The sequence below is a fragment of the Sander vitreus genome, chromosome 1, assembly GCF_031162955.1.
Source record: "Sander vitreus isolate 19-12246 chromosome 1, sanVit1, whole genome shotgun sequence".
Taxonomy (NCBI): Eukaryota; Metazoa; Chordata; class Actinopteri; order Perciformes; family Percidae; genus Sander; species Sander vitreus.
Window position 1 is genome coordinate 39,657,620 of NC_135855.1, and position 26,578 is coordinate 39,684,197.

The following is a 26,578-nucleotide window of genomic DNA, read 5'->3' on the forward strand; positions in this document are numbered from 1 at the left end:
TCAGGGTAATTTACCACAGTTCTGGAGGACCCAGCTGCTGGCGTTAACGTCCAACTTCAACAAGTTCATGACCCATTCGTCCTTCTGAGCTCCCTCCATGAACTCAGAGAAGGTAATCTGACCTGTGAGGGCACAAAAACACAATCCACATGGATGACTTTGCTTTTAATAAAGAGTCAAAGAATAAAGGTACATGTCCATTGCCACTGCCATGTCTATGCTTCCCATTAATTGTCTACGTGAGCAGCCGGGCAATGCATTCTTCTAGCTACACGTTAAAAATGGCAAGTTTTGAGGAAACTTTGGATGGTGCAACAAGTCAGGTCTGCTCGGTTCTTTCAGGGAATGATTGTAAAGATTTACAAAGAATATGTTTAGGGCGTTTCCAACTGGGACGTTTTTGGACCGATTGGTGGGATTGTTGTGGACAAAGTACACACGGCGATACGCTGGTAAGAGCCAATGAGGTTTAACAATGTATCAGCTCATTTAAATATCTCACGTTAACTTAATTTAATATTGTTTATGGCGTTTTCTTTTCAGGGGTGCTTAGTCTGAAGTCTGAAACACACATAACTTAAGGTGACATATTCTTTTTTTTCCTGTTTTCTAATGTGTACTTCCTTACCGTCATTGTTCTGGTCAACCAGTTCAAAGATCCTGTCACAGATTTCAGACGGCGTCATGCTGACATCAGTCGTCTGGAGCTTGATTTTGTAAATGAGCTGTGTGAGAAACATGAGACAGTGTGTGATTAAGTACAACTAACTATCACTTCTATTTACTAAACCCTTTACTTCTGCACAGCATACAGTGTGTGATATTGCCAATTGCAGCAGGCACATGTCATACAGGCTTTGTGAAAGATGATGTAACCCTAACTACAATGACGGATCAGTCTTATAGGGCTGCAACTAACAATTATTTTTGCTTATAATAATAAGGAATAAAACATTTTGTTTGGAGGTCACCTTGAGGTAACATATAACATATTATCTAATTCCTGTTGTGCAAATCAGATCGCATTGACAGTTGGCTAATTATAGGTCTCTGGAGTTAGAGGCTTACTGTAAAGCACACTTAAGATGTTCGCTATAAGAATAGTCCCTACAGAGACCGGCCTCTCCTCACCTAACACCCTGCGACCCCTCAGGCCGTGACCCCCGGGCCTAAGCCTTGAACTATAATCTGTCTTGAGAGGCTTTGTGTTATAAAACACAGTGGTTTTGATCAGCTGAACATATCCCACTCCACTTTCTCCACAACTGCCACTCATAAAATTTGTATTTATTTCAGAAACAATTCACAGAAAAGTGATATTCGTTATGAACAGTTGATTTGTGAAAATGTCTTCCTTACCCTGATGATCCGTTTCACCTCCTGCCTGTCCAACTTGCCGTTCCCGTCCTTGTCGTACATCTTGAAGGACCACTTGAGCCTATCTTCAAGATTCCCCCGTAAGATCAAGTGAAGTGCTGCTACGTACTCGATGAAATCAAGTGTGTTATCCTGTAAGCAAATAATACAAAAGTGGCTGCTGTGAAACAATCCGATCACGTTTGTTTGATTCTGAGAGCAGTTAAGAGCTCGGAAAACAAAGCGACACAAAGCAGGGTTCAGTTCACAATGTATGATATACATATTCTAATAATCGCGCCATTCACTTTGTTATTTTTTACAGCTGTGGAAGTTGTGAGAGGTTATCAAAGACACATGCAAGGTGATTTGATGTCAATATATTCAGAAATGAGCAAGCAGTCTTGAAATGTGCATAAACTTTGATTTGCTGTATTTTATTATATCATATTATAAAATGTTCTTTTCACTAACTCACAAGTGTGGAATGTTTAATGGCTTTCATGCTCTATAACATAAGTGATTTGAGATTTCTATGTTGAAAAACCAAAAGGTTATTGAAGATTGAAATGGGGGGTATTGCACTTTTAAGACAGCCCCTAACTACAACTATAGTGACCGGCATGTTGGAAAGATGTTGGAAGTTATTTACACTCTAAACAGCATCTTCATTTTTAGTGATTTTGAGTTGATCAAAACTGTGAAACGTCTGCTTAATTACTTCACCAACTGAACCTAAAACTGGGGGAAATCGGAGCTATTGAAGGTAGCGAAAACCAACAAATGTCAAACATTTAACTAACTTTACCCCAGTCCCTTCACTTGAATAAGTGAGATTAGATAAGAAAGGGGCACCAGAGGAAAGGAGGATTGGTTCGAGGTTGGTTCACGCAGATAAATCTTCAGGAAAGAAAACCGTGTAACAATTTACGATACAAATTAAAACAGATGAGAGAGACTTTGTACAAATTCACAACGGTTGCACTCGCAATAGAACTAAAAACCTACTTCTAAAATGAGAAATTGCTGCGTCTTTTACCTTATTTGTGTCAAATGAGTGGAATATTGTCTCAATATAGAGGGACTCCTCTGCAGAGCTGCTCGCCACCCGGAAGATCCTCTTGAACTCATGTAAATGCAACACACCGCTCGGACACTCCTTCATGAAAGTGAGGCACAAATCCTGAATTTGTGCCAAATCTATCTCCTCACTGTGGCTCTCTTCTTGTCCCATTGTGCCTTTGATTTCTTTGAGAAAAAATGCGAAAAGTTTGGATCCAAAAGTCTGCAGGGCACTTAGGCATCTACTCAAACCGAAGAGCTGTGAACTACTGTCCAGCTGCTCTCTGAGCAGGCAGAAGGATGGTAAGTCAATCTTATTAACTCTGTAATCACTTGACCTTTAGCCAACAAGGCGTTGTACAAGAAGGCGTGACAATCTGGCAATACTGTTGTCACCAAGCGCCAAAAACAGTGATAACGGTGGTATCTACTTAATCATAGAACAGTTAGAGTTAATTAAACCACCTGGCTTTGATATCAGCTGTCGTATACACAGTAAATAGAGTATAGATACAGATACAATTATATAAATACAGTCTGAATTCTACTTTTACTTCTTTCTATGAAGCCCCAAAACGGAGCAAAGATGTAACTGTATAATACTTATGTTGCTGTTTATTTCCTTTTTTGCCAACATGTATTCATTTATCCATTCTCTCTTTTCCCCAAGAAACATTTCCAATGTTCCTAATGCTTATATGGTAATAAAGTGGGCGTTGAACCTTGGTCCAGGGGGATGAGTGTCCGTGTGTGAGACAGTTATTTTTATCAACTCACTGGTGGTTAACTTTGCTTGGTTAGTGTCCTAGAACAATGAAATCCATTGCTTTTTCAGTCCACTAGATGGTGCAGTTCAAAATATTTTTGGGTAAGGTCAGCAGGGGGTGACTATCAGTGTGAAAAATACAAAAGTTAGCAACGTTTAAGTATTACATTACATTACATGTCATTTAGCTGACACTTTTATCCAAAGAGACTTCCAATTACGTGCTTTCAACCCTGAAGGTGCAAACTGCAGACAACAAGTAGTAAGTGCAAGTACATTAGCTCTAAATAAGCTAAACTAGTGCAGCTTGTAGGAGCGGTCAGTAAATCAACGCGCATTCTTTCGTAGTGTCACAATGATACGTTCCTTTATCGCATAACAGCAACAGCGACATAAACAAAAACTCATCTTAAACAGAAAGAAAACCGCTTGTCTCACAAAATGCGGTTGAAAATTAGTTTGCCCTTCCGCTCTCCAGCAAAACACCCCCCCCCACCTGTCCCAGGTGACGTCTACATATAGAGTTAACACCCCCTGACGTCATCATTGTATCATCATCATCATCATCATCAAGATCACGTCAACATGATAGCATCAGTTGATATATAGGTGTCGGCATGATTATAAACTACATGAATGTGATGAAGTATAAAACACAAATCAGTGTAATGGCTTCAACACAGCTTTAAGAATATATATATATATATATATATATATATATATATATATATATATATATATATATATATAAATAATATGGCTTTTGGCTTTTGGCCATCCTGAAGTACTAGACCTTCATCGTGTCAGCTGTCCTTTTTCTTGTAAAATCATGATATCCAAAATGTAATTTGGTGATTTGTCCACTCCCTTAAAAACAAATCCTAAATGGTAAATCACAATGTGTTGTTGTCCCAGCAGTTTTACTTACTTATAACTTTTGACCAAATGATAAAATAAATGACACTCAGCTGATCACTGTGCTCCTTAATTAGTTTGTTTTAGGGGTTGCACAGGGACAGCAAACAAAGGATTATAAGTAATAATCTCAGCCAGAGGAACATGAGCCCTTTGCATAATGTGGAACATGTGCTAAACTGAGTTCGGCTTTACATGATCCCGTTACAGTAACAGCATCAGAGACGTTACAGCCTTCAGAAGCAGGCTATATGAACAAAACAAAATGTTACACTGACATTGAGGAAATGACATGATACAGAAATACCATTCATCCCCAAATGACTTTCTGTGTGCATAGAAAAACCCATATCTGTCATTGAAAATGTGTGTGGCTTATAAAGGGTGTATAATGCACATTTTTACAACACAGTGAGACAATCTGGTAACTATAGAATAGAAAAACAAATGGGTAAATAGGGTAGATTTTGCACCATACCATAACCCCTATTTTATTTTATATTTTTTTAGTAAATCATTTAGGGATGATGGAAGAGTTTTATATGTATGCAGCCTTCACATTTTTTTAAATACTGTGAGAAGAAATGTGTGCACAGCCAAACATTATTGGCATTTATTTTAAACTCTAGTGGGGATCCTTTCCAAAAGATCCCAAATATGAAAGGATGACTTTCAGAGAGATATTCATAAAATGACACACAATATACCTCAGGATTGCACATAAATGTCACATACTTTCGATTTTCTTGGAAAAACCAGCCCAAGTCCTTAATTTAGAAATCAGTACACAACAGTTTACTAGGCAACTGTAATACATGTAAAATGTTACACATAGAACCTTTAATAAAGGCTACCAAAACACATCTTAATGACCCCAAGGAGTCTGGAGTTTGATACCGTTTGTCAGTGGTTCAGTATTTAGATTGTTAAAAGTATGTCAAGTTACCTTCCCCTCGTCCAATAAGTCGCAGCGCTCAACTGTTGACAGTAGTACTTTAGTACTTTAGGCAGCAGAAGGTCCTAAAGACAAACTATCTTGTGTTCTTTCTTCAAAAATGGGTGCTTTCTGTTTGCCAACACTGTCTTAAAATAGTATTATCTAATCAAATAACCATTCAGGCCTAAAGAATGTCTTTTTTCCAACCTGATCTCACAGAATTCCGTGAAATGAACGTGGCCCCTTAACTCAAAATCTATGGCAGTTTCACGGAATCGCAAAAGAACACGTTAAGTTACTGAAAAGGTCGTGGGTGGGCTTACGTTTCCATGACACGCGGGACAACAACGGGAAGGTTGGGTTTAGGAAAACAATAACGGGACGAGGGACAACAACGGGACGGTTGGGTTTAGGAAAACAATAACGGGACGTGGGACAACAACGGGAAGGTTGGGTTTAGGAAAACAATAACGGGGACGTGGGACAACAACGGGACGGTTGGGTTTGGGTAAACAATAACGGGACGTGGGACAGAAATTGTTTTGATGATACAAAAAGGGAAAATGATGTTCACAATGGACAGGCAGACCAGAATAATGCGACTAGAATAAACTTTATTATAAGATATACAGCATTAACCACACAGTACACAACTCTACTTGGGGTAGATAGATAGATAGATAGATAGATAGATAGATAGATAGATAGATATAAGTTGATTTCCAATTGTTCACCCATCATCGCTTTAATGAAACCCAAGCAGCGGTACAGTGTGTTACACTTTTACAAAGATGCTGAGCTACACAGGACAACAAGGCCACAACAGAGACATCCTGAAAGTTTCCAATCAGGATCATCGCCACACTAGAGCACAAGCAAAAAGCTGCTGGATTGCAGCCATCAGGAATAAACTCTTTCCATTTGGAAGAAGGTCTAGACGATGCCAAACTGGGCCAGATCACACAGCTCCATGTCACCAAACGCCTCCCAGGGGCAGACGACCACCGCATCTGCAGGAGAGGAACCATCGGTTAAAGTTAAAGGATCTTACCGTTGTCGACTATCTTAGAATAATTCAACGCATTCTCGGGTTGGTATGATATCGTGCGAAAATGTATGCGCACCAATTCGTATGATGTTCTATGAAAGGTCATGTGACATTTAACTTTAGCAGCACATACAGTTGTATTTGGCCGAGAAAATGTGACTTTCAGGCGGGTACAGGGCACCGCGAGGTGACGGTCCTTTCCGGGGCTGTTGCAGTTAAGTTTAGCAGACAACAAGTGACCATCATGGGCAACGACGGTTAAGTTCAGGCACCAAAACGACTAGTTAAGATTTGAAAAAAGATAAAGAAAAAGAAAAGTAGTTTGGACTGAAACATGGGTCCCCTTAAATAGTTCTCCCGGGACACGGTCACCCGTTTCCTGGGTGAAAGTCTTGCGTTCTCCAGTTAACTTCTTCTAGACATGAACTCCACTCACCCATCCACCCTGACCTCCTCCCTACATGGACCAAAGTGCTTTCATACAGCAGCTTTCAATGTCGTGCATACAGCAATACATACATAGCCTGGATGCCAGCCGAACTTAACCCCGCCCACAACATTCGCGGTCGGGAAGTTCGTTCTGACTAGAATCTGAGTATGACGACGTCAGGCTCATACATACATGGAATACCTTCAAATTACTTTACTTTTCGTAGCTATATGTACGAATGGTTCATGGGAACAGCCTGAATAATTTGTTGCTTATCAGTTACTGCTTTGATTGATAGTTACCTCCAACGCCCTCCATCCCCGGGACATCATCAAATCTAAAAGGAAGAAAAGGATAGAGACCCCATTATCTGACAGTTGCAATCAACCCTTTGCAGTGGTGTTATCTTTTCTTTTCTAGACTCACCCCTTCTGTCCGGCTTTAGGAGCCTTGCTCTTGAACTGCCTGGTCTCCTTCTGCTTGAACTTGGGAGGAGCGGCCTTGGAGCCTCCGGGTGCTGCTACAGCTGCGTTCATGTCTATGAAATCAACAACGATTCTTATATTAAGTGGCAATGAAAAAGCAGAAATGGAACAGAAAGAAATTATCATTTTTATAAATTGTCTCCACACAAGAGCACATTATAAACTATGAATCTCAACACTGTTGTCACGTCTTAATTTCACAGAAACATATTTAAAAGGAAGTCTATAATGTGGCATTATTGCTCTCTTTACATGTCTTGAACATTACATCTACACAGATAATTCATACAAAGATTGCTGCAGCTAGAGTATATGCTTTTTTATGGCACCAGCTGAGAGTCTCACCTGCGTGCGTTGGTTTGCTGGGAGTTCGGCTCAGTGAAGAGAAGCCGTCTGGGAAGTGCTGAGCAAAGGAAGAACTGCAAAACAAAGAGAATGTTCTCTTTCTTTTTGCACTCTCTCTCTGTCCTGTGTTCTCACTCAGTCTCAGAGTTTATATACCTGCTCCGGTCAGACACAAAGCTGATAATAGAGATGGAGTATTTACAGGGATAATCTTATGACTCTGAGAACAGCCAGTACCTGTGGTACCAAGCCCCTGTTATGCAGACCAACAAGTCCTCCAGATCATGCGAAGATATGGGTCATTTGTTCTCACCCTCTAATACAACCCACAGTAGTGTTTTATAAAACAGCTCCCCAATGGTGGCGGACGCCAGCCTCATATCTAAACCAGACAACGTTGGTCGCAGTTTTTAACTCAAAGGACACGATTTTAAACTGGTCTATAACATTGTGAAACGATCACAGTTTGGATAGGTTTAGACACCAAAACTACTTAGTAAAGTGTAGAACAAGATTGTGGTTTTGGTTAAAGCAACCATATTATGCTCATTTTCAGGTTCATAATTGTATTTAGAGGTTATATCAGAATAGGTTTACATGGTTGAATTTGCAAAAAACACCATATTTTGTTGTACTGCACATTGCTGCAGCTCCTCTTTTCACCCTGTGTGTTGAGCTCTCTGTTTTAGCTACAGAGTGAGGCATCTCACTTCTATCACATCTTTGTTGGGAGTCGCTCATGCGCAGTAGCTAGGTACTGCGCAGTAGCTAGGTACTAGGCTACTAGCTAGAAGCTAGCGTTGCCAGCGGTTAGCCACCTCGTTCTCAATGGCAAAACACTGCTACAACACACACGAGTTCACCCTAATCTACAAAATAAATAGTAAAGAACTACTTCCATGTCCCTCGTCTGCAGGTATTCCACGCAAAGTTGGAAGTGTGCTCTCGTTTAGAAGAAGTATCCCGACTAATCCTGTCTTGTACTGGCCGAAGTTGGAGAAACAGCTAGCTGATGTGGTATTAGCTAAAGTGGTTAGCACACACCAAATGTTTTGGCCGATGATGGAAAAAGCCCTGCTGATTTTGACCAGCTCACCCGGAGACTGAAGACAGGACACATTCAGAAACCGTATCTCACTCAGAACAGCATGGATGGTTTTTATTTTCAAGTTTGTATGTGTGTGGAAGCACCAGAGACACAAAATAACACCCCAAATCCCAGAAAAAGCGTTTTTTTCATAATATGGGCACTTTAAGATCAGACGTAACTTCGTGACGCTAAACGTGACGTACGTTATGTTAAAAATAACTCACTGTTTACTTTTATTTTCAAATGGAACTCAAACCCCGCTCTTCTTGGAGAAAGTCATGTTTGTTTGAACCATCCACCTCCCCAACCTGCCTCCTAACATGTAAATGTGGCACACTTATATGTCGTCACCTTACTTCCAGCTTTGCTCCTGTTATAACTACTATGGCCACAAGAGGGCGGAGTCACTAGAAACGATAATATAGGTCGTAATTGCTGCTTGAACAAACAACCTCTTGGAGCGTTTTTCCGGGGGAGAACAGTCACACCTGACATGAAGCATTATGGGTCATCATGAGCTAAATGATCCTTTGATTGCAGCAAAGGGGAATAAAAACAAGGAGAAACTGTGCATGGGACATTGCATGGATATGTGTGCAGTAGCCAAAGGGACAGAACGATAAAGTTGAAAACGGTTGAAAAATGTCACACTTTAGCAGCTCGTAACCATTTTAGCAAATCTCATTGAGATTGTAAATGTTATTTCTTAGTTTTTAAGACCGATGCACTTTGGAGAAGGCAAAACTTATAACTGTAGCCAGCAGGCAGACTGTGCTTTCTGAATGTATTATTCAGTACAGTAGAACAGATTAGATAAGACTTGATTGGATAACATTACATCAGATTAGATTACAAGCAATAAAATCAGTCCACAGTGGGTTAGATGCAGTTCTCATTCACTGTTGGTACATATAACGACAAAAAGTCATGCACTATCAGGACTGCTTCTGAAGCCGGAGATATACTTGCTTTCAACAACGCGTCATGCGTCTGTTTGGTCCGTTGGTTGTGTACGAAATTTGGAAAATAACGCAAAGTGGTTGTCTACACAAACGTGCATATGTACAATTATATCTGTAGCTTAAGTAGGAAGTCAGGTGACCTAGTTTAAAGAGCAACAAGATAGGATAGAGAGGAGGATGGGTGGATGGATGGGTCAAACAAACTGCTTTCACCCAGGAGTCCTCTGTTTGTGTAAAGACTAAAAAGGATCAGTTGCAGATGTTTAACCTTTCTCCAGTGGAGATTTACTGGAAGGTAAACGCCGACCTTCGGGATACTGGCGCTATTCATCTGCATGTAGGCCTACAACATTACAGATCATTTGCAAACTTTCCCTTAAGGTGCCTTACCTCACTAGGCTGGGAAAACCCTGACGAACTTCTGGCAAATTTGAGATTTGCTCTGCAAGTCCGTCAGGCCAAGAGCCCATTCAAGCCCATTTCCAATTTTTCCAAATCGATGCACCAATCATAACTGTTGAGGCGGGCTTTACACGATGACGATAGCGCAGCAACAGCAAGCAGCTTTTTGTTTACATTCAACATGAATACCGAAGCGCAGCAACCTGTTGATGCCGCTGTCACTGCTACGTCACCCGTTGGTCTGATTGGTTGAAGGACTATCCAATTGCGCCCAGAGGCGTTTGAGTGGCGTCATTTCCTTTGGAAATGAGCTGTGAATGAACCTTCCCCAGACCCACTCTCAGTTACAACTGAGAAGGGTCTGGTGTCAACCAGGCTATTACCTCACCTTAACGTTAGCTAGCTAGCATTGGTTGGCACAACGCTAGAGAAGACATTTTTAGGCGACCAATCACCAATTTTCCAATTAACTTTGATGAAGTGAAAACACAGGTTGAAAGTTTCAGCTGAAAACACGGACAATACCCAAAAACAAGTTGAGGTCTATTTTAATGTCCCCAGTATTAGCATGGTTAGTATCGCTAAGCCTCTGTCCTGATCAACAGGTCCTAAAGCATCCCCTGCTTTATCGTCTATTTTAAAATAAATGGGAGCATCATTTACTAAATGAACATCATGCTGTGTTGAAGAAGACTTCAAACTAGCGACTGAGACCATAAACTCATTATGAAAATGTTTACTGAGGTAATAAATCATGTGAGAAGTAGGCTCATTGTCTCATAGACTTCTATAGAAACTTCTTTTTGGAGCCAGTGGAGTCGCCCCCTGCTGGAAGTTAGAGACAACACAGCTTTAAGGAGCTTCAGCATCGGCTTCACTTTTTAGACCCGGAAGCTTCGTTACATTATTTGTACAGTCTATCGGGACAACAGACAGTCACCAATGTGTGAAAAAAAACAACAACAACATTGTATTGAGATCTTTCTGTTTTCAGGATAAGTCAGTGGAGGTGACACACTGATAGACAGACCCTGCAGGGTCAGCACAGGACAACGACATGACTGACAGCAGTGCATTTGAAGCGAGGAGTTAAGTGTTTAGATTGGATTACACCTGACGACTATGAGGGGGTTATGTATCTGGCAGGAGTCAGAGCTACACAAGACCAGAGGTGGCCATATATTTTTGTGTAAACTAGTCTTGTTTCTTGACCTATCTACACAGACTGAGAACGTCTTTCCATTCAGCCATTCAAATCACTTCATCAGAAAGTTAATATTAATACATACTTCTTCTGACATTTTGTAAAACAAGCAATTGATCAAATAGCCGTCTAATTGTTCAGTTGATCAACACAAAAAAATGTGCAACCATTAATCATTGAAATCATTTTAGATGTAAACATGTCAACCCCTTTCCACATGTGAGTCCACATTCAAAAGCATATTCAAAACCTTTTTTATTTTCTCAGGCATTTGTTTAATTACAGAGTGGGCGTGTGTGTATTTGTGTGTGTGTCTGTGTGTGTGCGTGTATTTGTGTGTGTGTATATGTGTGTGTGTGTGTGTGTGTGTGTGCGTGTGTGTGCGTGTGTGTGTGTGTGTGTGTGTGCATACATTTATATAGTTGCACTTGTATGTCCTGTTTGTTTTTGTTGATTGTCTTGTTGTAATATTTCTATTCATGCTTTGTTTTAATATGTATGCTGTTTTTTTTATGTAAAGCACTTTGGGTTTACTGTACGGGTAATGAAAGGTGCTATACAAATCCATTTAACATTGACATTAGCCATTCAACGCTTGTTAGGATTTTCTATTTTTTTGGCCTATGTGATAGTGAATTTAAATATCATTAGGTTTTGGACTTTTGGTCACTGGGATTTAATTTCCTGGGGACAGGGGGGACATGTCCCCCGCACTTTTTAAAATCCTGTTTGTACCACCCACCCCACACACACACACACTTTCAAATTGTGAACATTTCTGACTCTATAAAATGATTATCTTAAGTCTTGGCAATCGGCCCCTATATTAAACAATAAAGAAAGGGTGTTGATGCTGTGGGAGACCTGGGTTCGATTCCCACTGCGATACATCAACCAACGTGTCCCTGAGCAAGGCACTTAACCCCTAGCTGCTCCAGAGGCGTGAAACCTCTGACATATGTTGCAACTGTAAGTCGCTTTGGATAAAAGCGTCAGCTAAATGACATTTAATGTAATGTAATGTAAAGAAAGTAAGACATCTTTTACTTATACATAGTTTAGTACTATTCTTTCTGGCAGAATCATCATCATCATCATTATCCTCAACTTAATTATTTCCTGGATTTTGTATCATCACAGTCCCTACATGTATGTAGAAATGCAGGAAATTGGATTTAAATAGAAAACATTTTTCTGGCAGAGGACCCCCCCCCCCCTCCCTCCCCACTGCACTGGGCTGCAAACAACAGATGAGCAATGAATTGAAATAAAGACTTTATGTGACAAGTTCAAGTATAATATATATATATATATATATATATATATATATATATATATATATATATATAAATATAAACAATCAAAAAAAAAAAATGTCATTTATATCAGTAGCATCAACATTTGTCATTTGTTATATTTTATTTCAAAGAGACATTTTTTTTTTTTTTTACAAAGAAGCTGGCAGTGAAGAGCTTATCACACACACGCACACACACACGCACACGCACGCACACACACACACACACACACACACGCACGCACACACACACACACACACACACACACACACACACACACTCACACACACGCACGCACGCACGCACACGCACACGCACGCACACACACACGCACGCACGCACACACACACACACACACACACACACACACACACACTGGACGGGCTTTAGAGGTTTCAGAGAACTTCCAGTTCATGAGGTCCTGCAGAGGAAACAGAGAACATTGTGTCAGACATCCGTGTTTATTTAATTATTCATCATTGTTGCTGTTTATTTGAGCTCGTATTCCTTCCTTTCTTTCTTATTTGCTTTCTTGTTTTCTTTCTTTCTTTCCTTCTTCCTTTATGTGATCCGAAAAAAAAAAAAAATTCCCCAAAACTGGAAGGATAACTTCTTCAGTGGAACTAGTCTCGACTCTCTTTCAGTGTCAGTATTTCACTTGTGATACTGTACATTTACTAAAAACAAGAAAGCAAAATACTTTTACATTAAACTGAGTATTTTAACACAGTAGTACTACTTTAACTTAAGTAAATGATCTATAAAGTTCTTCCACAGCTCCTTATAATCACTTTACAGGATTATGATATGACGATTACTTACACACTGAAATCAAAAGTATTACACTATCAGAACCTTACACTAAAGGAGAAAAACATTGGCCCGGATGTGCACCACTATAAGCACAATGTCAGCCTCACACTTTTTACAAAACACTAAACACACTTGTATACATTAGACACAGAAGTACTGACTGACTGTCAAATGACCTATGAGCCAATCTGTGAAACACAGCCATCAGGTACGCAAACACATGATTGCTTAATTGTAGACACACCAATCAGGTTTAAGCACTGTAAAAATGCAGCAGGTAAGTCTAGTATTTTCAGATCTTTTATTTATTTATTTATTTTTTACTGTAATTGTAACCTGTACTGTATACAGTATTTGATGTTTGTCTGTTGTTTGCTGAGCTAACAGTGTTATGCACACTACTATAGTAGCTGCATGGAAACTGATGTTGTTGTTGTGATTCTGTTGTTGTTGTTGTGATTCTCCGTGTTGACGTGTTGACTGATATGGGTATATGGAGAGAAATGAATTATCTTTTCCTCAGTCTGCAGCATTGGTCTTGTGTAGTGTTTAGTGAACTTATTGTATATTTGCATTTGCTCTGTGTACTTCATTTACATTCTAATCACTGAGAAGTAGAATTGCTAAATGTGTTTTAGGTTAGCAACAGCAGTGTGTAACTGGTTCAAACTGAATTAAGCCATATGGTAACAAAATATGGTTTTTATAAATTTGTGTATAAATAATACATATAATGAGTGTTTAATTTTGTAAAGGGTCTGATGTGTTCTGCTAATTGTGTGTAGTGTTTTGAGAAACCGGTCCCTGCTTTCAAAATAGTGCTTAAAGGTCCTATGACATGCTGATTTTTGGATGCTTTTATATAGGCCTTAGTGGTCCCCTAATACTGTATCTGAAGTCTCTTTTATATAGACCTTAGTGGTCCCCTAATACTGTATCTGAAGTCTCTTTTATATAGACCTTAGTGGTCCCCTAATACTGTATCTGAAGTCTCTTTTATATAGACCTTAGTGGTCCCCTAATACTGTATCTGAAGTCTCTTTATATAGACCTTAGTGGTCCCCTAATACTGTATCTGAAGTCTCTTTTATATAGACCTTAGTGGTCCCCTAATACTGTATCTGAAGTCTTTTTATATAGACCTTAGTGGTCCCCTAATACTGTATCTGAAGTCTCTGACCAACTGCCATGCTTCACTTGTTTGCAAGCCATGATGTCTCTTTTTCTCATGGGGGGACCAAATTCTCTGGGTGGGCAAAGCAGAGAAAGGGGAGGTAACCTTTCCCCTTATGATGTCATAAGGAGAAGATTCCTGATTGGCCCATCTGAGCTTTCATTTTCTCAAAGGCAGAGCAGGATACCCAGGGCTTGGTTTACACCTATCACCATTTCTAGCCACTGGGGGGCCATAGGCAGGCTGGGGGGACTCACATTAATGTTAAAAAACCTCATAACGTGAATTTTCATGCCATGGGACCTTTAAGCAATTGAAAAAAACTGTAAACAATCTGATGACATACAGTGACTTGGCTGCTCCTACTCCATTATACCAGCGCTGCTGAGGTAAACTTCAGTGACAGGCAGAAAGTTTGTCTGGTCTGCGTTTGGACTGCCGGTGTGCTGGATAAACTGCTGCAGCTTACACTGTCTCAGCTCCTTGTCCAGCTCCTTCACCGTCTTCCATCTGTCCTAGAGGATGCAGGGAAAATGAGATCACTAACAGCACACACTTTGGGGTGAAAACATTTGGTAGGAATGCAAACATATTAACCCTCCCGTTCTCTATTCATGTCCTCAGTTTTGGAAACAAACATTATATTATTGTCTTTGTCATTGATAGAGCTGCAAAGATGAATCAATTAGCAACTATTTAGATAATCGATCAATCGGTTTGAGTCGTGAATATTTTAATATTACTTTTTAATCCATTACATTTATTTGATAACTTCAGTTAGTTACATTGCAGATTCAGATCAATAATAGAAGATATAATTAACAAACACATTATGATGTATTATTATGGCTAAAGATAAGACTTAACTGATACCCGGCAGTGTGTATAGTAAAAAAAAACACGAACATATTGATGCATCAATAATTATAATCCAATAATAGAGCTGCAAAGATTGACCAATAATAGATTAGTTGTCTAAATAATCACCTCTGATTCCAGCTTGTTAAATGTGAATCTGTTCTAGTTTCTTCTCTCCACAGTGACAGTAAACGGAATATCTTTGAGTTGGGGACAAAACAAGACATTTGAGGACGTCATCTTGGGCTTTAGAGAAAATATTTTAACCATTTTTAACCATTTTCTGACATTTTATAGACCAAACTACTAATCCACAGATTCATCGACAGTGAAAAGAATCCTCAGTTGCAGCCTTCTACTTCTTGAGTCTGTCATCAAAGGATATGGCTGTTTATTATTGGTCGATGGAGCGAAGTTGAACTGTTACACTGTTTATGCACTCTCAGAAAAAGAAAAGAAAAGAACAGTACCTTTAAGGTACAAAACTTGGAGTCACTGGAGTGGTACCCTCAATAGTATATCTTCGTACCTTTAGGGCTCCTGCACACTGGCTGCGTGGCGGCTGCGTGGCGTTTTCTGTGTCTTTACACACCAGAAAGGTGTCTGACGCGGCGCTGCTGCTGCTGCTAGCCTCGTCTGTACACATGTATGTTTCCCATAAACATAAACATAAACATATACTGATCTGATTACAGTAAAGACAACGTCGGCAGTACTGACGGCAAAATAGGCTGCGGAATATTTGTTTCTGTATTGACAGGTGCAATATTTGAAAATCGATAATTATTTATTATTATTTTTTTAAACGACATTTATATCTGCACTTATGTCAAAACTTAGAGACTTTCAAACATCAACAATTCATGTATTAATATGTATTTGTGTCAAAATGACATCTAAACATCTTTTCCTATTCTATTTTGTCTGGAAACGCTTCCAACGCGCTTGCGTGTGGCGTGAAAAATAGGCGTCTGTCCTATTTCTAGCAGGCACGCGTTTTCGGCGTGAGAGAGCCGCGCCTGAGACGCACGTGTCACGCAGGCAGTGTGCAAGCTGTAACCTGTTACCATGGGAGCCGAAATATAAACGGACACGCCACGCAGCTGACACGCTCACGACACGCAGGCAGTGTGAAGGAGCCCTTAGTCAGAGGAACAAGTGTACCTTACTTGTTTGTACCTTCTAAAGGGACAAATATTGTATCTTCGAGGATCAATTATGTACAAAGTACAACAAAGTACCTCTGGAAAAGGTACAATTTTGTCCCATTAAGGTACCGCCCCAGTGGCAAAGCCATGCTGTACCTTTAAGTGGCAAATAAAGTTCCTTTTTCTTCCTTTAGTGTGGTGATTCTATTGAAACTAATTGATTTGGGTCTGAAATGTTGCTGCCATAAATTCTGGTGTGCCCGAGCCCTTTGAAATATTGTGAGATTATGGAGATTTATACCTGCAGCTTTTCCTCTGTAGTTTTTCGAGCCCTCTCTGTCTCTGACAGTGTTGCATCCAGTTCCTCTCCCTGCTGCAGGCGGAAGTAGAGCTCCTGCTCCAGAGGCCTCAGGGCCTCTTCTGGCTGCCGAGCGCTCGCCCGAGACCTTTGTCTGTGGGCTCTGTGCTGTATATCCTGTTGTAGATGTTCAGAACGCGCTTGGAGCTCCTTGATCCGATAACTGTCATCATCCATTGATGAGTGTATCTGGTGTAGACGTCTATGCATTTCTGTTGATAATGGGTTAACATTTCTGGTTTTAGAAACGTCAGAGGAGGAAGTCGCTCACTAAAAAATGCAGAAAATGTAAACTGGTTTGAACACATACCTTGTTCTCTGTCCAACTCTTCCTGTAACTGCTCCTCCCACTGCTCGCTGCGCATCAAATCTGCCTCGTTCTGCCTCAGACGCTGCTCCAGTTTCTCCAGTTCGCCTTCGGGGACCGGAGTCGGACTAGGAACTGTGGCAGACGACCTCTCTCGCTCCATCACCTCTGTCTCTCTCTCCAGAGCATGAAGCTGGATCTCCAAATCTTGCAGCCTATACTGCTGCTGCAGAATCTGCCTAAACATCTCCTCTTTGGAGGAGGAAGAGGGAATTGCCTTCACAGGGTTGACAGGGTCTAGGAAAGAGACAGGGGAAGCTCGGGGTTCTGGGGAGTCTCGAGGTGACGGAGACCAGGCCCTGCTTGGTTTGGTCCTCTTGGGATGTGTTGAGGGGCCCAGACTGAAGGTGAGAGCCTTGTGTGGCTCATTGCGTTTGAGGGGCTCTGGTTCTGATGGTTGGGTAAGGGGAAAACGTCTTTTTGTTTTGGGTGTGTCTTGACCATCAGTGAGGCTGGGACCTGTCCTCCGCAGAATGAACTGGACCTCTGAAGCCAGCTGTCCCAGCAGAGCCAGATGCTGAAGAGGACAGTCATCAGCAACCAGCTGCCTCTCAGTGCCTCGTATCTTGAAGATAAGAATGTAACGACCGGTCTGACCTGTGGAAAATACAGATACATAAAGGATTAATACTTAACAGCTTGCTTTATTACAAGCAACAAACAGCTGGATGTTTTGGAAAGGGGGCTGCATAAAAACAGCATTGCAGGAAGAATTCACTGTTTAATAGTGAGAATTTTCAATCAGAATGAAAAAAATCAAAATCACAAAGACACAGGAACCCCCCCCCAACAGTTTACAGTGGTATCACGTCAAACGTTTCTGCAGGAAATCTTTATATTTGTGTTTTGGTGTGGCACAAAGGACTTAAATGCAAAAAGTCTTAACCAATCTATAGTTTGCAGTTTTCACAATACAAATGCACTCTGCAATACAAAACTGTTGGACAAAGGGAAAGACCTGCTGATGATGTTGCTATTCGAAGAGAAAAACACGCAAATACGTTTTTTCATTGGTCATTAAAATCATATCCCATCGGGAATGTGTTTGCACAATGCATTGCACCTTATTGTTTGTGTTCTTTCTTTTTTTTCTAAAGATCATTTTTGGGGATTTTTTGGCCCTTAATTGATAGGACGGCTGAAGACAGCAAATGGAGGAGAGAGACAGGAAGGGTGACATGCAGCAAAGGGCCGCGGGTTGGACTTGAACCCCCGGCCACTACGGTGAGGACTGAGCCTTCGTGGGCAGTGGTGGCCTAGAGGTTAAAGAAGCAAGCCTGTGACTGGGAGGTTGCTAGTTCAATCCCCAGACTGACAGGTGGGGGAAAGTGAAAGAGCAGCACTTGTCCATGTCCACATCTCATCACCACCATTGGTGCCCTTCACCCCAACTGTTCCAGTGGAGCTGCTCAGTGGCCAGCAGATCAGACTGTGGTTGTACTGGGCCGCTTCCAGGTGTGTGTGTGTGTGTGTGTGTGTGTGTGTGTGATTGCAAATTAGTTCTCAATCAACTTACCTGGATATGGCTGCAGAGCTACCAGGGCACCCCATTGTTTGTGATCTTGTCATGTCTTTAAATGTTGTCACTGTCTAATGTTTTAATGTGTTTATGGCTCAGGGAAATACCACCTGTTGTTGTCTGACCCCTTAATGACAATAAAGCTACTTTGACTACCTTGACTTCAACATTGGGAGTTCTCAGCAAATCTTACAGTAATCACTCATTTTGACCTGTTATAGGAAAGCTAATGTAGCGTCCGAAATGGACAGTGTTCCTAACAACAGTGATGGAAAGATTTACGAGAACAACAACGTATTGTAAATCAAAACGTGTATTACTAAAACAGTGTTGGATGAGGACGAGCCCTGTGTTGAATGGAAACTGAGAGACTTACCAATCGCTTGTGCAAGAGCTATGACGACATCCTGGCAGGAAGTTTTCAGTGATAGGCCGCAGACCACTCTGACCGCGCCCTCCACCCACACCTTCAGCTCCATCTTTGACCTGCAAAGAGACAGACGGACACATCAGTAAACTGCACTTGTAACCTTAGCTAGATAAAAAATAAAAATAAAAACGTGATTCTGAATGTAATTCTAATCCAACAAGATCAACAAACCATACGACGGTATCGGTTGTTTATTCTTACTTCTTAGGCTACTTGTCAATGTCAAAACTGGAAGTACTGATGATGCAAAATACTTTAGCCATCAAATAAAAATAGTGCAGTAATATTTCTCTCTGAAATGTGGTGGAGCATAATTATAAAGTTGCACAAAATGGAGACTTACAGTAAGTAAAGTAGGGCTACAAGTACCAACCTTGTAGTAACCTTAGGCTACTTGAGTAAATGTACTTATAGTTACTTTCCACAGTGGTGTAGTCTACGTGATACGCAGGTATACGCAGTATACCCACTAAGAAAGCTCCAGGATTTCCATATACCCACTTAAAAATGCACAATGACACGTAACAACATACTTTCTATTATATTTTTGATATATTTTGAATTGCCATATGTGTTTTCCTTCGCATAGGCTAAATAAAGGGATTTCTACCGAAAATTGGTGCATTAAAGTGTATCAGAATGAAGGAAATTAAGTCTTTGACGCTCAAAATTTCCCTGGGGGAGGACACTCAGACGTCCCACTTTAATATGTCCATTCTGGTCCATATATTTATATAGACAGTATACCCGCTAAAATACATTAGACTACACCACTGATAAAGCATGATGCACAGTCAACTTAATTTCCAGAAATATAAAGGCCTATGATTTCACAATATATATCAGCCAATCTCACAATATTACATCGTATTGAATTGTATCAAAATCACCCACTGCTTCTCATACCTGTTGTAAACCGTCTATGGTTATACATAACTAGCTACACAAACTTAACAGGTAACATTTTAGTTTGTGTCTGTCTCTTTAAGAGGACAACGGTTGAGTCAGTTAACGTTAGATTGGAGCACCACTTGGCTGGAAAGAAAGACAGATCCATGGCCACGCCAAGACCCGCCCTTCAAAAGGAGCTCGATTGGTTGGGGTTAGGGTTAGCCGATTGGTCAGGGGATAGGACCTGTACACGTAAGCATGGACGGCTGGCCAATAGTAGTGTGTGAATGCTATTGAAGGGCGGGTCTTGGCTAGCTAACACTAGCTAATTAATAAGTGGGGAAAGACAAAAACGGGGGAAAAAAAACAAGTTAACCCTTTTTTAATAACAATTTTAGGAGTGGGTTTGAGTTCCCGTTTTGTCTTTTTTGTTGAACACTGTTTTTGGGTCGAGTTTTCAAAAAGGACTTGGTGAGTTTAAAAAACAACAAGTGTAATGTTAATGTTAGCTAACTTCAAACAAGTAACGTTAACGGTTAGCCATTTTGGGCGTTTGTTCACAAGCTAAATGTGTAGCCAAACTTGTCAGTAACTTTACTTATACGTTCGTTTAGTGTTGTGTGTTCTGTCAATTTGTGTAAAGAGAAAATGCTAAGCTAATGTTAGCATTTCCCAGTTATCATGGAGACTATTTCTTCAGTAGAAAATATTCCCATGACATTTTGCAGACGCTTAATCACGTGGCTTATCTTTTCACTCCCATTGCATTTCGGCAATTGCTCTGGAAAGACACAGACAGAGTAAATAGTCATTTCAGTAGTAATCAGTGTGAACTGAGGCTTTAAATTGACAGGATGCACATATTTGCGGGAAGAAAAGTGACTGCTCTTGAAATAATGCAATTTGTTTCTGGTAAAAATATGACTTTATCTGAATATTATATATAGTTAATTATATATTATATAGTTATAATTATCTATAATTATATAGAGTATTTTACCCTCACAATGGTCTTACTCCGTGAGCAAATGTTTGAGTAGGATTCCAGTCAACTAGCCCTTTACTGTAACTGCACCATGTGTGACCCTGTGCAGATTTGATCAATATAACCAAATAGAAACCTATGGTAGTAGACTATTTTTGCAGCTGACATTTGATGCTAAAAAAAGACCGTGTTACAGTTCTCTTTAGAAAACACATTATTCTAATGTTAAATATTTGTAATTCTTAAGATATAGGCTATAATTGTTCACAGAGGTAAGGAAAAGTATCATTTTATTGTGGCTTATATAGAGTTGTCTCTATCTAGTGTCATGGGAACACAGCTACTGTCTCACCCTGCTGTTCCCATACATGTAATACTGTAACCTTATACAGTATGTATGATTACATACATATGTATCTGTGTGATGCATGAAAGTTAAGCCAGCCTGAGAGTGAAGAAAAGTTTAAGGAATCACTCTCCCACGGTGTCAGTATACAGATGGGCAAACCAATACGCAACACACAGGTTTAGGAATGTTCTCACATACTGAATTCCACAGGAAACACTACACTGACAGACTCTTTGCAAAGAAACAAATAAAAGAAAAACAAGCTAACATCCATTTTGGAACTGACAAACAGCCTGAAAGAAGCCAACACACATCAGTCAAAATGAGCTAGATGTCCAGCTGGCCTGGTCGTACCCAAGGGTGTATAGTGTATTGTAGTGTGCGATGTATGTTCTTCATGTTGTGTCTGTCGGTGTCTGATGTAGGGACTATTTGTTTGTGTCATATGTCTGATGTCTTGTCATGAAGTGCCTTGCGACTGTGCCGCAAACCCAACTGCCCCACGGGGACAATTAAGGTATCTACTACTACTACATCAGCTAATATGTTTTTTTATTTTTTATTTTTTTAACATGTTGTCCCTCCTACTCCCGTTTACATTCAGGAGCAGGAGAGATGATCTAGGGCAGTATTTCCCAGAGTGACCCGGCGGACGAGCGACCCCTGGTAATCCTAATAGTAAAGGAGCATAGATGTTTTCATTATTAAATAAACTCATATGCACACTCAAACATTATTTTTTGACTCATCTGTTTTTCATCTGTGTTGTCGGACTTTAGCAATGAAGCCGACCGTTTTGCGACACTGCCTCAAATTTACGTCACAAAGGATCAGTGTGACATTTGAAGGACATTTATGAAGGATAAAGTTTACGATTAATGTAAACTGACAAGAAGGATCAATAGCTTAATACAGACATTGCTTCCTACAACAGAGGCAATCAGTGAGTCATCTATTTGTAAAACTGTCATTTCATTTGTCTGTAATTTGTAATATACTGTTGAAGTAGGAGTTTGGCAGTAAGGTGGTCTTTTGGTTAAGTGTTCCTTGGTTTTGAAAAATTTGAGAAACGCTGATCTACAGAGACTTAGTCTCGCTTTGCCAGACCATCCACACGCTGCTGAGCGGAGGAGGGTCTGGATAGTCCACACAGCATTACGGGATGGGAGAAAAACATGCTCTGGTTTATTGGCATTTCTTTAAATCAATCACAATCGTCTTGGGCGGGGCTAAGCTCCGCACGGAGCCGCTGCAAAATAGTCGTGCAACAGAAAAGTCAGATTGGACAGATAGTCTAGCTAGCTGTCTGGATTTACCCTGCAGAGATCTGAGGAGCAGTTAACCTCATAAAACGGAAATCGGCGAAAAGACATGCATCCGGCATACAAAAATGGGAAGTAACAGTTTTGGAGTTTTGGAAAGCGTTGTAATTTTGCTTCAGTGAAGAGAAAGTAGAAAGTCAGTAACATTTATCTGACGGCAAGAGTTGCTGATTACTGTACAGTCAACATTAGATAAGATGATAAATATCATGGGCTGGGGATGGAAACTATGCACTGTTTAAACAAAAACAGCACACAGCAGATGCACTGTGCACACCAAAACTCTAATCTAATCCAAGCACAAATGTTTTTCAGTTTCAGTCAGCTGAAACTACATATATTTACTGTATCGACTAAACTAATTAGTAGCTCGTTAGCAGGCTTCCCAGCATGCTGCACAAATGACCCCCCCCCCCACACACACACACACACACACACACTTATGAATCAGTGAATAATGGAGCCCTAAAAAAATCTGAATCGAAATACAGTTGTACTTAAGTTTTTACCTGGAATCTACACACTTTAAAAATACTGTTCGCTCTTAGATTTGTTATAACACCCGAAAGATGCAAAATGCCAAATTTCTTTGTGAGATGCCAAATTGTTATTGCCCTCTGTTTGGTTGTTTTTGTCATTGCATTGTCCCCTGTTTATGTGGCGTTCCTCTAGGACATTTTATTTGTTATATTTGGATTTACAAAGTTATTATTATTAGGAAAGCAATGTTTAAGTCAATCCTGATGTTGTCTTACTGAACATATAAAAGGCCCACAGCTTATTAAATAAACGCTGGTATGGGATCAGCACTCAGTATCAGCCGATACCTTAAACCCAGGTACAGGACTGTATAGAGACAGAGTGCACGTAAGTCCTGCTACCACTGGAAGGGAAATCGACTCTGTAACAACAGAAAAATGCCTAACAGCTGCTGTGTGGTGGGATGCACTACCAACACTTTAAAGAAACCATGCATAACTAAGTTTTATAAGCTGCAGAAACCGAAAAACTAACTTTTTATGAAGACAAAAGTGGATAAAGATGTTAAAAATCAGCAGGAATAATGGGAAGACACTAAGCTAACGTAATACCCAACATCACGTGTGCATCAAGCATTTTGTTACCAAGTCAAATATCCAAATGTCAGTTTAGGCTAACTTTATATCAGTAAGTTAAGCTAAAGCATTTAGTACACAGTATGCAACTTATGTTATAGTATTATGTTTACAAGTGCCTTAGCTTGCATAGCATAGCTAACATTAGCTTACTAATATTAACTGGTCCTCTCTGGTAGACAGGTTGCTAAAATAATCCTTTGACATTATTAAATCTGATGTTTATAGCTAGCTACAGACCCTTTGTAAGCATTTGAGCCGTTATATATGCATATTGTGGCGCCAGTTGTTTTCCCTTCCGGTGGGCGTGGCTTTCAGAGTATGATGCGATGCACTGGGACTCTATCGGGACTGAATAGTAGGATCGTAGCATCCCTGCTAGTAATATTGTTAAGTGAGCTGATTACCAGCACATTTACACAACAAGGTGCATTAAGTGAACATTTTGTCTAGCTGGACCAGACATTTTTCTAACTGAGAAGCATCAGAGTGATCAGTTTAACACACCAGGCGAGTTTACATTTTGCACAAGGAAACAGGTGTTTGACAGTGATGTGTGAAAGTTTCTGTCTGTGTAGTTTCGCCGTGTTTGCAGGAGACACGCAAGTTTGCTGAGACCAGGAATGTGGCAGAACATGATGACATTCCTGGAGGACTCAGACTCCACCCACAAATACCTCTACTCTGTGTACTAACTTCCACTGTTCAGTATCACCATCAGAAAACCAATCAATAGAAACTACAAGTCCTCAAAACCTTCAGAACTAGCGCTACACACAAATGATATTCTTTATGTGAATAATCATGAATGTCATCATTTCTCATCTTTTTACTATATTTAAGCATTGAAACAAAACAGAAATACATGCGTTGCCTTAAGAAGTACGTTTCCCCCATAAAAAACATTAAATGAACACATTAAACAATAACATTTCTTAAATGTAAAATAACAGAAGTAAACTATCAACCTACTCAGTTTCATTTGAAGATTTTAAGTATATTTTACGGTCTGCAAATTCACTATTGTAGCTTTGATTTCTCTAAATGTAAGACTCCTAAACTAAGACTTGTTATTATAGAAGTGATTTTATGTAAATGTTTATTTTCAACCTGTTCCGAGGTTTGTATCTGGCCTGTCTTGAGCTGCTCGTGAAATGTTTTCAACCCGTTATAGTATTCTGACAGTGAAGTAAAGAAACTTTGATGCCTTCATGTACAATATGATATACTTATTATAAATGAAGACACATGAAGGTAAAGATAAAGGCATTTCCATGATGGATGAGTTGAAATGAATAGGCCCACAAACAAGTTAAAAGTCACTTTTCTTTTTCTCTTGAAGAACTAACTCATTCTGATTTTTTTTTACGAGATAGTAATTAGCGTTAGTCCAACCAGGTAACGGGGTCATTAGAGTCCCACTCACCTGTTAGTTCAAGCTTCTCTCAGTTTCAATGATGGTCCTTGGTCTCTGTCACTGTTGTGTGTCCAGGCTGACCCAAATATTCACCTACAGATACTTCAGCTGGGAAGGAGGAGGAGGATGTGAAGGAGGAGGAGTGAAGCTGTGGAATGCAGCCTTTCTGGATGTCCTGCATGAAATGTGATGTCACACTGAAAGTGGTGGCAGGTACTTAGGATTACAGATTTACATTTGGCATTCTTCTACTTCCACCTTAGAGGAAAGGGTTGTACTTTTTACTCCTCCACATTTATCTTGAGTGCTGAATTTACTCTGCATGTCATAAACTTAGCAAATGTCATCTCTTTCTCTCTTTTATAATATATAATATGTTTTCTCCTGAACATGAAATATAGGGACAGCTAAACTAAACTCTTCTTGTCTTCTTTACTATCAGTAGTTTTGCTTTTGATACGTTCTGTACATTTTCCTGAGACTTTTAATTTCACTGAAGAACAGTTAAGAACATCGGACCTTTACTTGTAATGTAATGTAATGTACTCTTACTATGGCCTTATACGCCATCATTAGATATCATAAGGTACATGAGCAAATGTTTGGGTAAGATTTGAGTCAACTGGCCCTTTAACTGCACTATAGGTGGCCCTGTGCACCTGTGTCTAAATAACCAAATGAAAAACTTTGGAAGTAAACTGACGCTACGCAAATTGTATTTGTATTTTTACTATGATGAAGTGTGGGTACTCTACTCCCTCCTCTGTCTCACTTAACAATGATGTCACTGTGACACTGAACCCGGGCTCCTCCTACTGTGAGTAAGAGATACTCGTAAGGAGTGGCTCTCAGTGCCACCCTGCTCTTTCTCCAAATCTCAGGCATTCCACTCTGCAAGCTACTAATGTTTTTTTTTTTATTTATTCAGGGAAAGTTCACTGAGAGGCAGCCTCTCTTTTGCAGGAACACCCTGATGACATTCACACAGTTACACATTCATACCTGGAAGCTGCCCAGTACAACCACTGTCTGATCTGCTAAGGGCCTTGCTCAAGGGCACATCAGTGGTGGTAATGAGGGAGGGAAGGACAAGCGCTGCTCTTTCATTTTCCCAACCCAGATTTTCTCCTCTCGGTCTGGGGGATTGAACCAACGACCTCCCGCTCACAAGCTCGCTTCTCTAACCTTGAGGAATAGAGGTCTGATCGGGCCGAGTTTTTCCGTCCGAACCCGACCAGAGCCCGACAGGCATTAAGATCTTTATGTCCGAGCCCGACCCGAGACTCATACGAATGACACATGTACGTTAGTTTGTGTGGAAAGCTTTTATTAAGCAGCTGTAGGGAGGCATTTGGAAATGTCAACAGATGAGCGCATCAGCTCACACGGGGCAACAAGCTCACGTAAATAATCTGTTTCATTTAAAATGTTCAACGTCTTAACCTTTCCTGCTTGCTTCGATTCCGACCGTGATCAGAAAACCAGGGGAGACTGGTTACCTCCAGGGCCGACGTTATATAACGTCGGGGTTA

The 26,578-nt window shown here is 40.3% G+C and overlaps 3 protein-coding genes across 10 annotated transcripts; all 3 read right to left on the reverse strand.

Annotated features, from left to right (window-relative positions):
• guca1g (guanylate cyclase activator 1g) lies at positions 1–2,590 on the reverse strand. The gene is made up of 4 exons (XM_078258380.1): positions 2,396–2,590; positions 1,360–1,509; positions 629–725; positions 1–122 (listed from the first exon to the last, which is right to left on the reverse strand). The coding sequence occupies exons 1-4, from the start codon at positions 2,588–2,590 to the stop codon at positions 1–3; spliced, it is 564 nt and encodes a 187-aa protein (XP_078114506.1).
• A 3,197-nt stretch (positions 2,591–5,787) lies between these two features.
• Positions 5,788–7,050, reverse strand: LOC144523085 (retinal cone rhodopsin-sensitive cGMP 3',5'-cyclic phosphodiesterase subunit gamma-like). Its single transcript, XM_078258392.1, has 3 exons — positions 6,941–7,050; positions 6,817–6,851; positions 5,788–6,046 (listed from the first exon to the last, which is right to left on the reverse strand). Exons 1-3 carry the CDS (start codon positions 7,048–7,050, stop codon positions 5,970–5,972), a joined length of 222 nt encoding a protein of 73 aa, XP_078114518.1. The 3' UTR covers positions 5,788–5,969.
• Positions 7,051–12,383: 5,333 nt separating this feature from the next.
• LOC144521263 (ras association domain-containing protein 7-like) lies at positions 12,384–25,163 on the reverse strand. 8 transcript variants are annotated; one of them, XM_078255754.1, is made up of 7 exons: positions 25,056–25,163; positions 18,914–19,023; positions 16,962–17,615; positions 16,595–16,863; positions 15,275–15,345; positions 14,757–14,797; positions 12,384–12,721 (listed from the first exon to the last, which is right to left on the reverse strand). In XM_078255754.1, coding segments are annotated over exons 2-7 (1,140 nt in total). In that variant the 5' UTR covers positions 19,017–19,023; positions 25,056–25,163; the 3' UTR covers positions 12,384–12,719. The 8 variants fall into 8 exon arrangements, with proteins under 8 accessions (XP_078111880.1, XP_078111861.1, XP_078111907.1 ...); XM_078255735.1 differs by having other exon boundaries at positions 14,634–14,797; XM_078255781.1 differs by having other exon boundaries at positions 14,757–14,802.
• Between the last annotated feature and the right edge of the window lie 1,415 nt (positions 25,164–26,578).